Here is a 12,742-nt window from a genome sequence, read left to right on the forward strand (position 1 = left end):
TTTAGTAGAATATAGCAACGTTTTTGATATATCGAGTCACGAGTGGTCACACTGGAGCTATCCAAAGTACTCAAAATCCGTCAATGTGATGCGGCCCGGCCCGGCAATAGTGTGCTATAGCGCATTTTGCGCTGCGCTGAGCCCCGATCCGCCCCGGCAAGCCCCGGCACGCGCCAACAAAGTGGGCGCGAACCTTTAGGGTTGCCAGACGGTCATGAATTGGCGGGATTCTAAAGTTTTTGTATGTGCTCCCGACTGCTTCCCCCGAAATAATCTCCCGAAAAACAAGTTCAATAATTTTAAGTTCACATTTTCTATAATAATATGCTCATTTATGATTTTCTAATAACTATATTTTTCTATACTTACTATCATTCTCGACTTTTTAATTTGTATGTTTAATAATTAATATTATTTACTTATTTCTCCCGAACAAAGCCTTAAAATCCCGAAAAATCGGTTATTGATTCCGATAACAGGAAAACTCGATATGGCAGCCCTAAGTGCGCTATTAGCCGCTGCTATCGTATTGCCTGGCGGTTCCGGCCCGCGCCGGTCAGCTCGTCAATGAGATATATTGCTGCGAGTGCCCTCCCGACTCCCGACTCGCGGGTTAAGAGGATACCACAGCGGCTAGAGAAATGAAAAAAAAGTACGCGTAATATCTATAGCTGTCTCCCTTACCTCAAGCCTATACCGCAGAACGCGATAGAGACAACTGCAGAAAATCCAGAAAATCAACGATTCGTTGTCCCCTGATTCCTTCTCCAAAACTTAATCGATTTAAGTACTTTTTTCATTAAAGATTAAAAAAAGGCTTGAGTTGTGTTCCTATGTTTTGCTTTTTTTGTATAATCTATCCAAATCTGTTTTCTAGACGTTTGAACACAGTGGAAAATCTGGCCATTTTTTTGGGTTTTTGAACGTTCATATCTTATTTAATAATTAAATTATGAAAAAAAAGAAAACATAGGGACATTGTATTAGTGGCCGTAGATATTCAGGAAAAAAATTATAACTCTACTAGCATTATCCAGGGAGGAAACAGGGGACAACGTTTGTATGGAAAAAATGGCGGTGTGGAATCCTCTTAAGTGGCGTCTTTGTTCGATAAAGGATGCGCTCCGGTTGCTTGCGTTATGCGTATTTGGGATGCAGTTACTTTGCAACTGTATTTATTACTAGATGACGTTCATAACTCCGTTGCGCCAAAAATACGATAGACGTGTCCCGAGGAATCGTACATCATTCCGGGATTTTTTATCTCGGGACTCAAAGTTTCTCCATAACAAATTTGAACGTTGCCCGGTTCAGCGGTTTGGCCGTGATGTCATAATAGAGATACACTTTTCCATCTATACTTTAATATTATAATTGGGAAGAGTTTGTTTGTTTGTTTGAACGCGCTAATCTCTATGAACTACTGGTCCGATTTGAAAAATTATTTCAGTGTTAGATAGCCTACTTATCGAGAAAGGCTATAGGCTATATTTTATCACGCTAAGACTAATAGGAGCGAAGAAATAGAGGAAAGTGTGGAAAAAACGGGGGAAATTATTTGAAAGGGCTTATTTGAACGTACTGGAGCAATTTTTATGTTATTTGGCACACATGAAGAATAGACCACGTGAAAGGACATAGGTTTCTTTTTTGCGGAAAAATGTACGGTTTCCGTGACATTCCTAAATTACGCGGGCGAAACCGCGCAGAACATCTAGCTTATAATATTAGTATGGATTTAACTTGCAATGTGCAGGCTTCGGGGAGACTATTAAAAGATGTTATCTTCACGGTTAACCTTTATTGAATGCACTTACTAGCTACTTAGCCTAACTTATATAGGGGGGAGGTCACACATACACTACAAACTGTAATTTAATGAAAATTTTACGTAATCCCCAAATATCTGTTAAACTCTTCATTTAATTACAGTTAAGGAATTAATAATCTTCTCTGAGTGCTGGAGCTAGTAAGACTGTAGAATGTAGCGATAGTCGGTGTCCGTGAACTAGGCATATTGTTTACGAGACGCGAGTGAACGGACTCCGATACACACAGTCATACACAGTCGCCACTCGCCAGTAGTACGATAGGGCGGCGATAGCTGCGCACTGTTTGTGCAACACATCAACACACCGATATCCGAGTTTACTGACGTGCTCTATCAGTTATCACGTGGGCGTTTGTCCTGCCTCGATTGATTCCGACAAAAATAAATGTTTTTTTATGACATAAGGGGGCAAACGAGCAAACGGGTCGGGAAACGGGAAAGCAAGTTCCGTCGCCCATGGACACTCGCAGCATCAGAAGAGCTGCAGGTGCGTTGCCGGTCTTTTAAGAGGGAATAGGGTAATAGGGGAGGGTAGGGAAGGAAATAGGAGAGGGTAGGGAAGGGAAAAGGGTAGGGGATTGGACCTCCGGTAAAGTCACTCACTCGGTGAAACACAGCGCTTAGCTTTAGATTATTCCATTCCAGCCACCCGCAATCCAGCGCTGGATTGCTAAAATGTAAACGGGCACTGGATTCACTGAATTGCATTCCAGTGCCTGTTTACATTATTCCTACAGCGATCCAGCGCTGGATTGGATCACTGGATTGGAATGTAAAGCCGCTATTAGCGGTACATTTGTCCTGCGCACCGTCGATAAATTTCTATTAAATAAAATAAATCATCCGAGTTATAATGTCAAGGACATCCGCTCTGGTGTTTAGGTACATTGTCCATTGCGAAATCGGCAGTTCCTATACTTAGCCAGTTTTAAAATACAACAATACATTGTTATGATAACTAACTTTTTGTGAATATAAAACATGTATTTCTCATGCTGAGCAGTGCTTAGATTTAATTAAGTTGACAATTAACATAACTTGAGTACGTAAAAAACAATAATAGAAAATAGACAGGTTATGCGTGGCAGAACCATGCTTCGGCACGAATGGGCCGGCTCGACCGGAGAAATACCGCGCTCTCACAGAAAACCGGCGTGAAACAGCACTTGCGCTGTGTTTCGCCGAGTGAGTGAGTTTACCGGAGGCCCAATCCCCTACCCTATTCCCTTCCCTACCCTCCCCTATTCCCTTCCCTTCCCTACCCTCCCCTATTCCCTTCCCTTCCCATGCCTACCCTCCCCTATTCCCTTCCCTTCCCATCCCTACCCTCCCCTATTACGCTATTCCCTCTTAAATGGCCGGCAACGCACCTGCAGCTCTTCTGATGTTACAAGTGTCCATGGACGACGGATGTTGCTTTCCATCAGTTGACCGGCTACCTTATCACATAAAAATAGCGATCAACAATCCACTAGCAATAATGGCGCGAGTGATTGCTGGGTGTCATGAATGATATAATGATGCCCCCGTATCACGTATAATAATAATAATAATAATAATATCTATGGACGCTTCACACCACGTCAGTCCGGCCCTGTTTTAAGTACCTGAAGGACTTGTGTTACGGGTACCAGACAACAGAAATATATTTAAGTAATACATTTATACTATACATAATATATTTGAGATTTTTATTATATTATACACATATTTAATAAACTAGCTGTTGCCCGCGACTTCGTCCGCGTCAGCAAAATGTGATAAAAAAAGAAAATGAAAAAGAGAGAAATTTTCCATTACCTTACCCAAATAGTAAAAATGGATTCTTGGTAGTTGATCTGATCACTTTTCATGAACCTAAAGTTGTCGATAAAAACGCCAATACTGTATATCTGAAGGATAACCAATAAGAGTAAAATTATTATTTTTAAACAAAAATTGAACCCGACTTTCAAGGTAAAGACAATTTCTTGAATGAACTAAAAAGTATTAATTAATAATTAATATTCCGTAGGTACTCAGTATTTCTGTTCTCAATCTTCATAATTTGAACTCGGTACCAAACCAGACTCGACACCAGTCATATAAGTTGCAGTTATATTTTGTCATAGAACTGGTGATTAGGTTAGACGGTAGTTGGTACCGACTTCAAAATAATGAAGACTGAGAACAGAAATACTGAGTACAGAATATGAATTATTTAATACTTTTTAGTTCATTATCTAGATCTACAAAAAAGCGGTAAATTGCACATAGACATTGTGCTAAAGTTAGCTGCTACGGAGTAACAAATTATGAAGGTTGAATACAGAAATAGTTGACGCGTCTATGTGTGGCCCAAAAAATATCCAGGAGTTCCCTCTATATCTCACGAATTTTAGTATCAGATCACCACTTTCGTAAGCATTGTACCTAATTTGGGTTATTGTACCTCTATAAACAGTAAACACTAAATAGCAACAAAAGAGTTTTGAAAATCAGTCAACAAACAGTGGAAAAATTAAATCAAAGGCAAGATTTTTGATAATACAATATAATGTGATGATTCATGGCATAATTATAGTGATGATGATGATTAGTATTATTGACACATTGACATAATAATATGCTGTTAGTTGTTGAAACAACGCCAAAATTGCCGAACATATTTTATCTATAAGGATTCCCTTCAGCGCAAATTCTTATTTTTTGGTAGTTTAAGCTTAAAATCCTTCAGAAAAACGTAAAATCACTATATGTTTCCATATAAATTTTAAGGAGTCCTGTCGATTTCTCATGGATTGCATCATCAGATCACCACTTTTGTGATCATGTTACTAAATTCGGGCTACATCTCATACAACAACAAAAGAATTTTTTAAATCGGTCTACAAACGACGGAGTTGTCCGCGAACCAATATAAAAAAAGGGGAATATATCCTCCTCCTTTTCGGAAGTCGGTTAAAAAGTAGCCTAAGTTATGCCTTACTACATCAGCTATGTGCCATAAAAAGTCCCGTCAAAATCGCTCGAGCCATTTCAGAGATTAGCCGGAACAAACAGACAGACAGACATACAGACAAAAATTGTAAAAAGTGTTATTTTGGTGTATGTACCCTATAAACATTCATATGCATCTAGTACAAAACGGTTCTTTCAATATTACAAACAGACACTCCAATTTTATTTATATGTATGTATGTATGTGTGTATAGATGTATAGATGTATAGATTAATACATAGCCATGACCTGATGACTTTGAAAACTTTTTGTTCCGTCGGCGGGATTCGAACCCGCGACCTCCTCGGCTTGAGCTACCAACAGCCCACCAACTGAGCCACATAGGTCGTCAATATTATATAGTTTTCCATCATTTAAAGATAGGGTACCTATCATATTTAGTACTCGGCCCAAGTGTTAATCCTTGATATGTGTGTTGCAGGCGCGGATGGAGGTGGAGGACCTGTTTCTGGACCTGGGCGACGGGCGACGCCTGCTGAAGCTGCTGGAGATCATCAGCGGCGAGCGCCTGCCGCGGCCCAACTCCGGCCGCATGCGCGTGCACAAGATAGAGAACGTCAACAAGTCCCTCAGCTTCCTCCACACCAAGGTACGATACTGCCCACCGCCCTACCGCCCTCAGGGCTCAGCATAATAACTCCCACACCGGCGGTGTGGCCGGCGGCGGCCACTCCCTGACGGTGGCCGGTTTCAATGAAACTAGGCCAGTTACGCAGGAGTAATTTTATAGTGTCTAAGTGAGTGCGCAGTACACAAGAGCGCTCTATATTCCTTTACTATCCAGTAGCCCAGCGGGACGGAAGACCGACACGTCTGCCGAGAGATTAGGCGCAGGACCTACTTTTTTACATGCCTATCCGACGCATGGATCATCTTACTTGTCAGATAATCAGGTGATCAGCCTCCATTGTCCTAACCAAACTTGGAAATAACGCAGGAATCGAACCAACGACCTTCCGAGTCATGAGCCACGACCGAGCGAGATACCGTGCTCGGTCAGGCTCAGGTCGAAGCCTCACATATTTAGGGCGATCTGTCGAATTTTCCAGGTTTTGTCCTAGTTTAAAGGGCGTCCGGGGGTTTTTTTGAATGACAGCCCCACCCAAAGACCTAACCTAACGCTATAATGGAAAGAAGACGAACTAACAGATTTTATGGACAAACTGATAGATTTCCGTCTATCTTTTGAGTTTTTATACTGTAGAAAGACATGACAAATACAAGACAACCATGTTATGCTTGGCCGTGATAGATGCTGTTATAGATAATGTTTTTTCCAATATCGTCTATGCCCATACTAAACCTGCTGGTCTACAACCTTTTTTTACTTTTGCATAATATCAATTATTATAATAATTGTGGATTCCCAAGTAACTTAATACCTCGATCGTGGGAATCGCAGACACTATAGATTTTTTTTCAATTGTTATGCGAGAGCCGGGTGCCGCTTGGGGATAGATGGGTTAAATTACGGATTAGGGAGACGTTAAAACAACAATTAAATTATCTCCAAAAGTAGACATTGATTGTTTTATTAATACCAGAAGCATGTTATCGCGATCCGATTTGGTACATTCCGTTATCAGCTGATACCGGTGATAGTGTTACGCAAGTACGATAATATTATGATATAATAAAAATATTTGACACTTGACAACCGTCACCCATGTGGATTATGAATGAAATACACCTGATTGCCACTGTCGTCAATAGAGTACAAAATGTTGTGTAAAGAATATAGACCGCCAGACCGGGAGATGGTGACACACAATTCTTGGTCGTGTTACCAGTATGGCGGTTCTACAGGGGTCTAACGTAAAGGCAAAAAGGAAAATGATGCGTTAATCGAACGTGTCGGATAAATAATGAGTATCGAAAGATTTATTCCACAAAAATTCTTGTATTTTCAGATAGTCGAAAAAAAGAAGTAGGCGGTAGTGAAATGCCATACTTCTCGGGTGTTGCTTACAACCCGCCATACCGACGCGAATACATTAATTTAAATAAAACTATTGAACTATTTGTACCAGGCTAATTTTTGCATAAGCTAATCATCGTCGAGTAGCCGTTCACGAAAATCATCTTGCCCTACTTTTCCGACAGTTCCCAATGGCTGCCACACCACTGCAAAGGAGTGATGTTTTTTTTCCGCCAAACGATTTGTACCACCCTGAACCTTTTTTTATTTTACAATTAATATTATCATGAACGCGAGTGTGTCTTGATTCTTGAACAGTTTAGTCAGTAGTAAGTTGTAAGGTTTCCCGGAATGTCGGCCTCAACCCTAATCGCCTTGCGATTTACCTGCCGCTACTACAGTTCTCTACAATGTGGTGACGGCTATTACCAACTACGTAATTCTCTCATCTACGGGATACAAAAAAATCTGTACTAATATTATAAAAAGTGTTTTTGTTTGTCTGTTTGTTACCTCTTCACGCCTAAACTACTGTACCGATTTTGATGAACTTCGTTATGGAAATAGTTTGAGTCCCGGGAAAAGATAAATAATACTTTTTATCCCGGAAAATTTCACGGTTTCTGCAGAACGGAGTAGCGGGCGCTATCTTGTAAAAAAAAACAAATTAAATTAAAAACAAAAGCATCACTGGCTTTCATCCGATTAAAGGATAACGTAGATATAAGATTAAATGGCAAGAATATAGTCTACATGTAGCGAAGGAACATGTAGAGTTTCCGCGGGATTTCATTTTTGCGGAGTCTCGGGAGGCGCGTTCTGTATTGTATATGTTTGTCGTCAGGTGCGGCTGGAGTCGATCGGCGCGGAGGACATCGTGGACGGCAACCCGCGCCTCATCCTCGGCCTCATCTGGACCATCATCCTGCGCTTCCAGATACAGGAGATTGAGATCGACGTGGTGAGTGCTCCACGCGTATACTTACAGGGTGTCAAATACTTATCATACTCTAGGGTTTCACTTTACTTTTTTTGCATTTAAAGAGCACTCTTAAGAGATTAATTAATGAAAAAGAAATTAAGTAAAAATATTATTTAATAAGTGTAAAGACTGGACTACTTTTGGTCCTTGTAATTAATATTTTGTGTGTTGTTCAGGACGAGGAGAATGAGTCGTCGGAGAAGAAGTCGGCGAAGGACGCGCTGCTGCTGTGGTGCCAGCGCAAGACGAGCGGCTACAGCGGCGTGCACATACACAACTTTACCGACTCCTGGCGCTCCGGCCTCGGGTTCAACGCGCTCATACACGCACACAGGTACCAGATCCGGATGATAATGAATTGTATTCGTATCTTACGACAGCAATTCAACAGACAGTTGACAGCAATATCGCAATATCTTTTGGACAAACAGATTATCATATTGTGCAATATCTGAACTGTTAAACAGCTGTTGCATTTGCTGTCGCAAGATGGAGATACATAATCAAAATATGTCAAAAATACTAAAGGAGTAGTGTTTTTGGCATATCTCGAGTGATGATTTTAGATCTCGTTGTATTTTGTATTTGTAATGCTTACTAAGTTCACGGACCCTTTCGTACGCGAGTCCGACTCGAACTTAGCCGGTATTTTTTTGTGCAGGCCGGACCTGTTCCGCTGGTCGGAGGTGCCGACGGCGGACCACGTGGAGACGCTCAACCACGCCTTCGACGTCGCGCACAATAACCTCGGTATACCGCGCCTGCTCGACGCCGAGGGTGAGTCGCTATGATTATGTCTACCACTGTGACTATGGCTATATTGTGTACGACTACGACTATGACTACAACGTCTTTAACTCTGGCTATAAGCCCTCTTACTAATCTTATAAAATCATTTACACATAGTGTAACATAAATTACAAAATTAGTTTGTCTTTGTCTTGCTACAAAAAAGTTATATGGCAGACAAATACTGCGAAACCTTTTTTTTTTTAATCTTTTTATTTTATAGAGGCTTTTAACACAGTGTTAATGTCAGCCTCATAGGTGAATACAGTGTTCCCTACATCAGGGGCAGATCCAAATAACTATATAATTTTAATGCCTCTCTGCGAAATCTTAAAATCAATATAATGATTACGTGTCCTAAAAGCATATTCATAGTTTTTCCACATCTCATACATTGTTAATGTATTGATATGTTATAATGTGTACATATTAAAAATGTTTGTTTGTTTGCTCATGTCAGACGTGGACACGACTCGGCCGGACGAGAAGTCGGTGATGACGTACGTGGCGAGCTACTACCACACCTTCGCGCGCATGAAGAACGAGCAGAAGAGCGGACGACGCATCGCCAACGTGAGTACACTGTAATACACTCCGCGGCACTTCGTAAGAGTCGCCCGGCCGAGTCTGCGAGAGTATCACAGGCAGACAGGAAGAACCTGTAGTATAGATCTGAGTCTACTTTATGTTGTGTAGATAATCGGTCAGCTGATGGACTGCGACGGGCGCAAGGCGGAGTACTCGCGGCTGGTGAGCGCGCTGCTGGAGTGGATCCGGCGCAAGATCGCCGAGCTCGACGACCGCGACCTCCCCAACGCGCTCGACGCCATCCAGCGCCTGCTGCTCGCCTTCAAGCAGTACCGCACCGTCGAGAAGCCGCCCAAGTCAGTACACAACCTCCATCCCCGCAAAGAACACATAAGACTTAACAGTGAAAGAGAAATATCTTTTCCACTTTTTCCAATATTATTATTGCCACCGAATTAGAAGGTTCTATTGCAATAGAGTTGTAATTCTGACGTCATTAAATTGTTTTCGGAGATATTCGAGAACGTGACAGCCTCTTAGCTGCTGGCTATAAGCTTTAAACATTTGCTCTGAAACGTTTAGGTATTGTAGCCAAAGTTTTTAAATTCTGTATTTCTTATGCGTGTCGCCCGTTGCAGGTACAAGGAGCGTTCGGAGATCGAGGCGCTGTACTTCGACATAAACACGATGCAGAAGCAGCTGGTGGGCGAGGCGTGGGCGCCGCTCGACGGCCAGCTGCCGCAGGACCTGGAGCGCGCCTGGCAGCAGCTCGAGCAGGCGGAGCACGCGCGCGAGCTGGCCCTGCGCACCGAGCTGCTGCGCCAGCAGCGCCTGGAGCAGCTGGCGTACAAGTTCCACACCAAGTCCGTGCTGCGGCAGGGCTACCTCAAGGAGATGATCCAGGTGCTGTCCGACCCGCGCTACGGCTCCAACCTCGCGCAGGTCGACGCCACCGTCAAGAAGCACGAGGCCATCTCCGCCGACATTCTCGCGAGGTGAGCACTGATATTTCGTGGCGTCCTCGTCGTTTTGTTCCTGAAACTAGGTCGAAATTTCTTTGTCACTAGGGCTCCGGAGCTTTTTACCGTACCGTAATACTGGAGGGCTTCGGGTAGTGAATTAATTGTGATTTTATGGGCAGGACGGAGAGATTCGAGGACCTGTCGGCGATGGCGGCGGAGCTGGTGCGCGAGCGCTGGCACGGCGCGGAGGGCGCGGCGCGCACGGAGCAGGCGGTGCTGGCGCGCTGGCGCGAGCTGCTCGACCTGCTGGAGAGACACCGCACCGCGCTGCAGACGCTCGCACACCTCACCGCGCTGCTGCGCGACGCCGACGCCGCCGCCGCCGACCTCGCCGATATAAAGGTATTTTATAATTTATTATAACTACGATATATTTAAAATATTGTGTACAAAGGATGTTTAGGGTCATTCCACACCGTGTATTAACGCGAACCAGCTCTATTTTGAAACCTTAAAAAAATGTACGCTGAACTCGCGGTCTGAACTATCTTACACAAAAATAACAAAAATTCATCTAAGTCCAGAGTAGTTAAATTTATTTGAAAACCATTAAATATCTCGACAGAGTCAGTTCGAGTCGAAATTTATTTGAAAACCATAAAATATCTCGACAGAGTCAGTTCGAGTCGGAGGAGGTGGGTCGTCACCTGACGGACGTGGAGCGGCTGCTGTCGGCGCACGCGCTGCAGGAGCTGCAGCTGGGCGCGCTCGACGACAGCGTGCGCCGGCTCGTGCGGCAGGGCGCCGCCGCCTCTGGCCCGCCCGCCCCCATGCAGCAGCTGCGTACGCAGCTCGACAAGCTCAGCGAGGCGCTTGACAGGTCAGTGTCATACTGACACAACCCCATAATTATGTAACTTTGATAACCTGTCAAGTCAAACCATTTTCAAAAATGCTTCGAAATGCTTTTAGGGTAAAACGCCCATTTTGGGCGCTTGACAGACGAGCTAATAAACTTCATTGCATCAGGTCACATTTGTGACGTTTGAACTTTAAGCCCGGCCGCACATTGTCCGAATTCTGATCAGAAACAGTTGAATTTCGCCGGACCGCCACCCCGCACACTATCCGAAATATCCTTCCGGCGAGTTCGAGCTCACTCGGCTCAGTACAAAATGTAAGAGACAGCGCGGACGTTCAACTGTTTTGTATCAGGATTTTCGGACAATGTGCGGCCGGGCTTAAACACAATTAAAAAGTTGTAATGTCAATATTTTGACGTCATTGATTTTTAAATTGGTTTAAAAAAAAACCTTTAATAAGGGCCGATCTACACCGGAATGGCAGAGGCGAGGCGAGCAGTTTCAGTGTCATAGGATTTTAAACTTTATCTTCATTATTGAAATGAAATATATTTATTGCAAGAATGTAGTGCATAACATAGGTCTTCAAATTATAAAATACTGTTCTAAACATCCTGCCATCCAGGTGGCGTGCAAAAGTCAAAGTAAACATCTATACTAATATTATACTCGTAATTCTGCAGAGTTTGTTAGTTTGTTTGTTTGTTTGAACGCGCTAATCTCAGGAACTACTGGTCCGATTTGAAAAATTCTTTCAGTGTTAGATAGCCCATTTATCGAGGAAGGCTATAGGCTATATTTTATCACGCCAAGACTAATAGAAACGAAGAAATAGAGGAAAATGTGGAAAAAACGGGGGGAAATTATTTGAAAGGGATTATTTGAACGCGCTAATCTCAAGAACTACTGGTTCGATTTGAAAAATTCTTTCAGTGTTAGATAGCCTATTGATCGAGGAAGGTTATAGGGTATATTTTATCACGCTAAGACTTACAAAAGCGAAGAAATAGAGGAAAGTGTCGAAAAAACGGGGGGAAATTATTTGAAAGGGCTTATTTGAACGCGTTCATCTCAGGAACCTGGTCCGATTTGAAAAATTCTTTCAGTGTTAGATAGCCTATTTATCGAGGAAGGCCATAGGCTATATTTTATTATTCTACGACTAATAGGAGCGAAGAAATAGAGGAAAATGTGGAAAAAACGGGGGAAATTATATGAAATTGCTTATTATCTTAAGATTCTCAAGAACTACTGGAGCAATTTTTATGTTATTTGGCAAACATGAGGAAAAGACCACGTTAAGGGACATAGGCTATTTTTTTTTGCGGAAAAAATCCTAAATTACGCAAGCGAAGCCGCGCGGAACATCTACATATAATAAAATCGTAGGAAAGTCAATGCTGTACATTGAATATTTTTGTACAATAAATAATACTTGGGACGTGATCTACTATACTAACGCGGACGAAGTCGCGGGCAACAGCTAGTTTAATATAATATTGAAAATTAATTTATAGAATTTCAAAATTAGAATCTATTACAAAACAAAGTCCATAATTATTAAATTAGCATTGAAATATCCATTAGAAGTCAATATAATTATTGTAATACGTAGTATCGCTTGAGAAATCTACGTCCGCCCGTGGACGCCCGTGGCCGCTCGTGGCCTCTGGCGGCCGCCGGCGACGGCGATTTCTCAAGCGATACTATGTATAACAATAATGAAGACAAAGTTTAAAATCATATGACACTGAAACTGCTCACCTCGCCTCTGCCATTCCGGTGTGTTTTGAGCCTAAGGGGATAGCAATTGCAGAGCATAATTATACGACTCAGTAACGCACAATGCCACAGTGCAAATGTAATAA

The 12,742-nt window shown here is 42.6% G+C and overlaps 1 protein-coding gene across 7 annotated transcripts in view; it reads left to right on the top strand.

Annotated features, from left to right (window-relative positions):
- Positions 1 to 12,742, top strand: part of LOC121725441 (spectrin beta chain, non-erythrocytic 2) — a 96,738-nt gene that overhangs the window by 35,062 nt on the left and 48,934 nt on the right. For all 7 annotated transcript variants that reach the window (XM_042112429.1, XM_042112422.1, XM_042112421.1 and 4 more), the window contains 9 exons: positions 5,254 to 5,421; positions 7,595 to 7,711; positions 7,909 to 8,066; positions 8,394 to 8,509; positions 8,982 to 9,094; positions 9,218 to 9,405; positions 9,688 to 10,044; positions 10,191 to 10,413; positions 10,686 to 10,891. In XM_042112429.1, the coding sequence (XP_041968363.1) occupies positions 5,254 to 5,421; positions 7,595 to 7,711; positions 7,909 to 8,066; positions 8,394 to 8,509; positions 8,982 to 9,094; positions 9,218 to 9,405; positions 9,688 to 10,044; positions 10,191 to 10,413; positions 10,686 to 10,891 (1,646 nt within the window). The remainder of the gene's footprint in view (positions 1 to 5,253; positions 5,422 to 7,594; positions 7,712 to 7,908; positions 8,067 to 8,393; positions 8,510 to 8,981; positions 9,095 to 9,217; positions 9,406 to 9,687; positions 10,045 to 10,190; positions 10,414 to 10,685; positions 10,892 to 12,742) is intronic.

Source organism: Aricia agestis, chromosome 3 (assembly GCF_905147365.1).
Source record: "Aricia agestis chromosome 3, ilAriAges1.1, whole genome shotgun sequence".
NCBI lineage: Eukaryota > Metazoa > Arthropoda > Insecta > Lepidoptera > Lycaenidae > Aricia > Aricia agestis.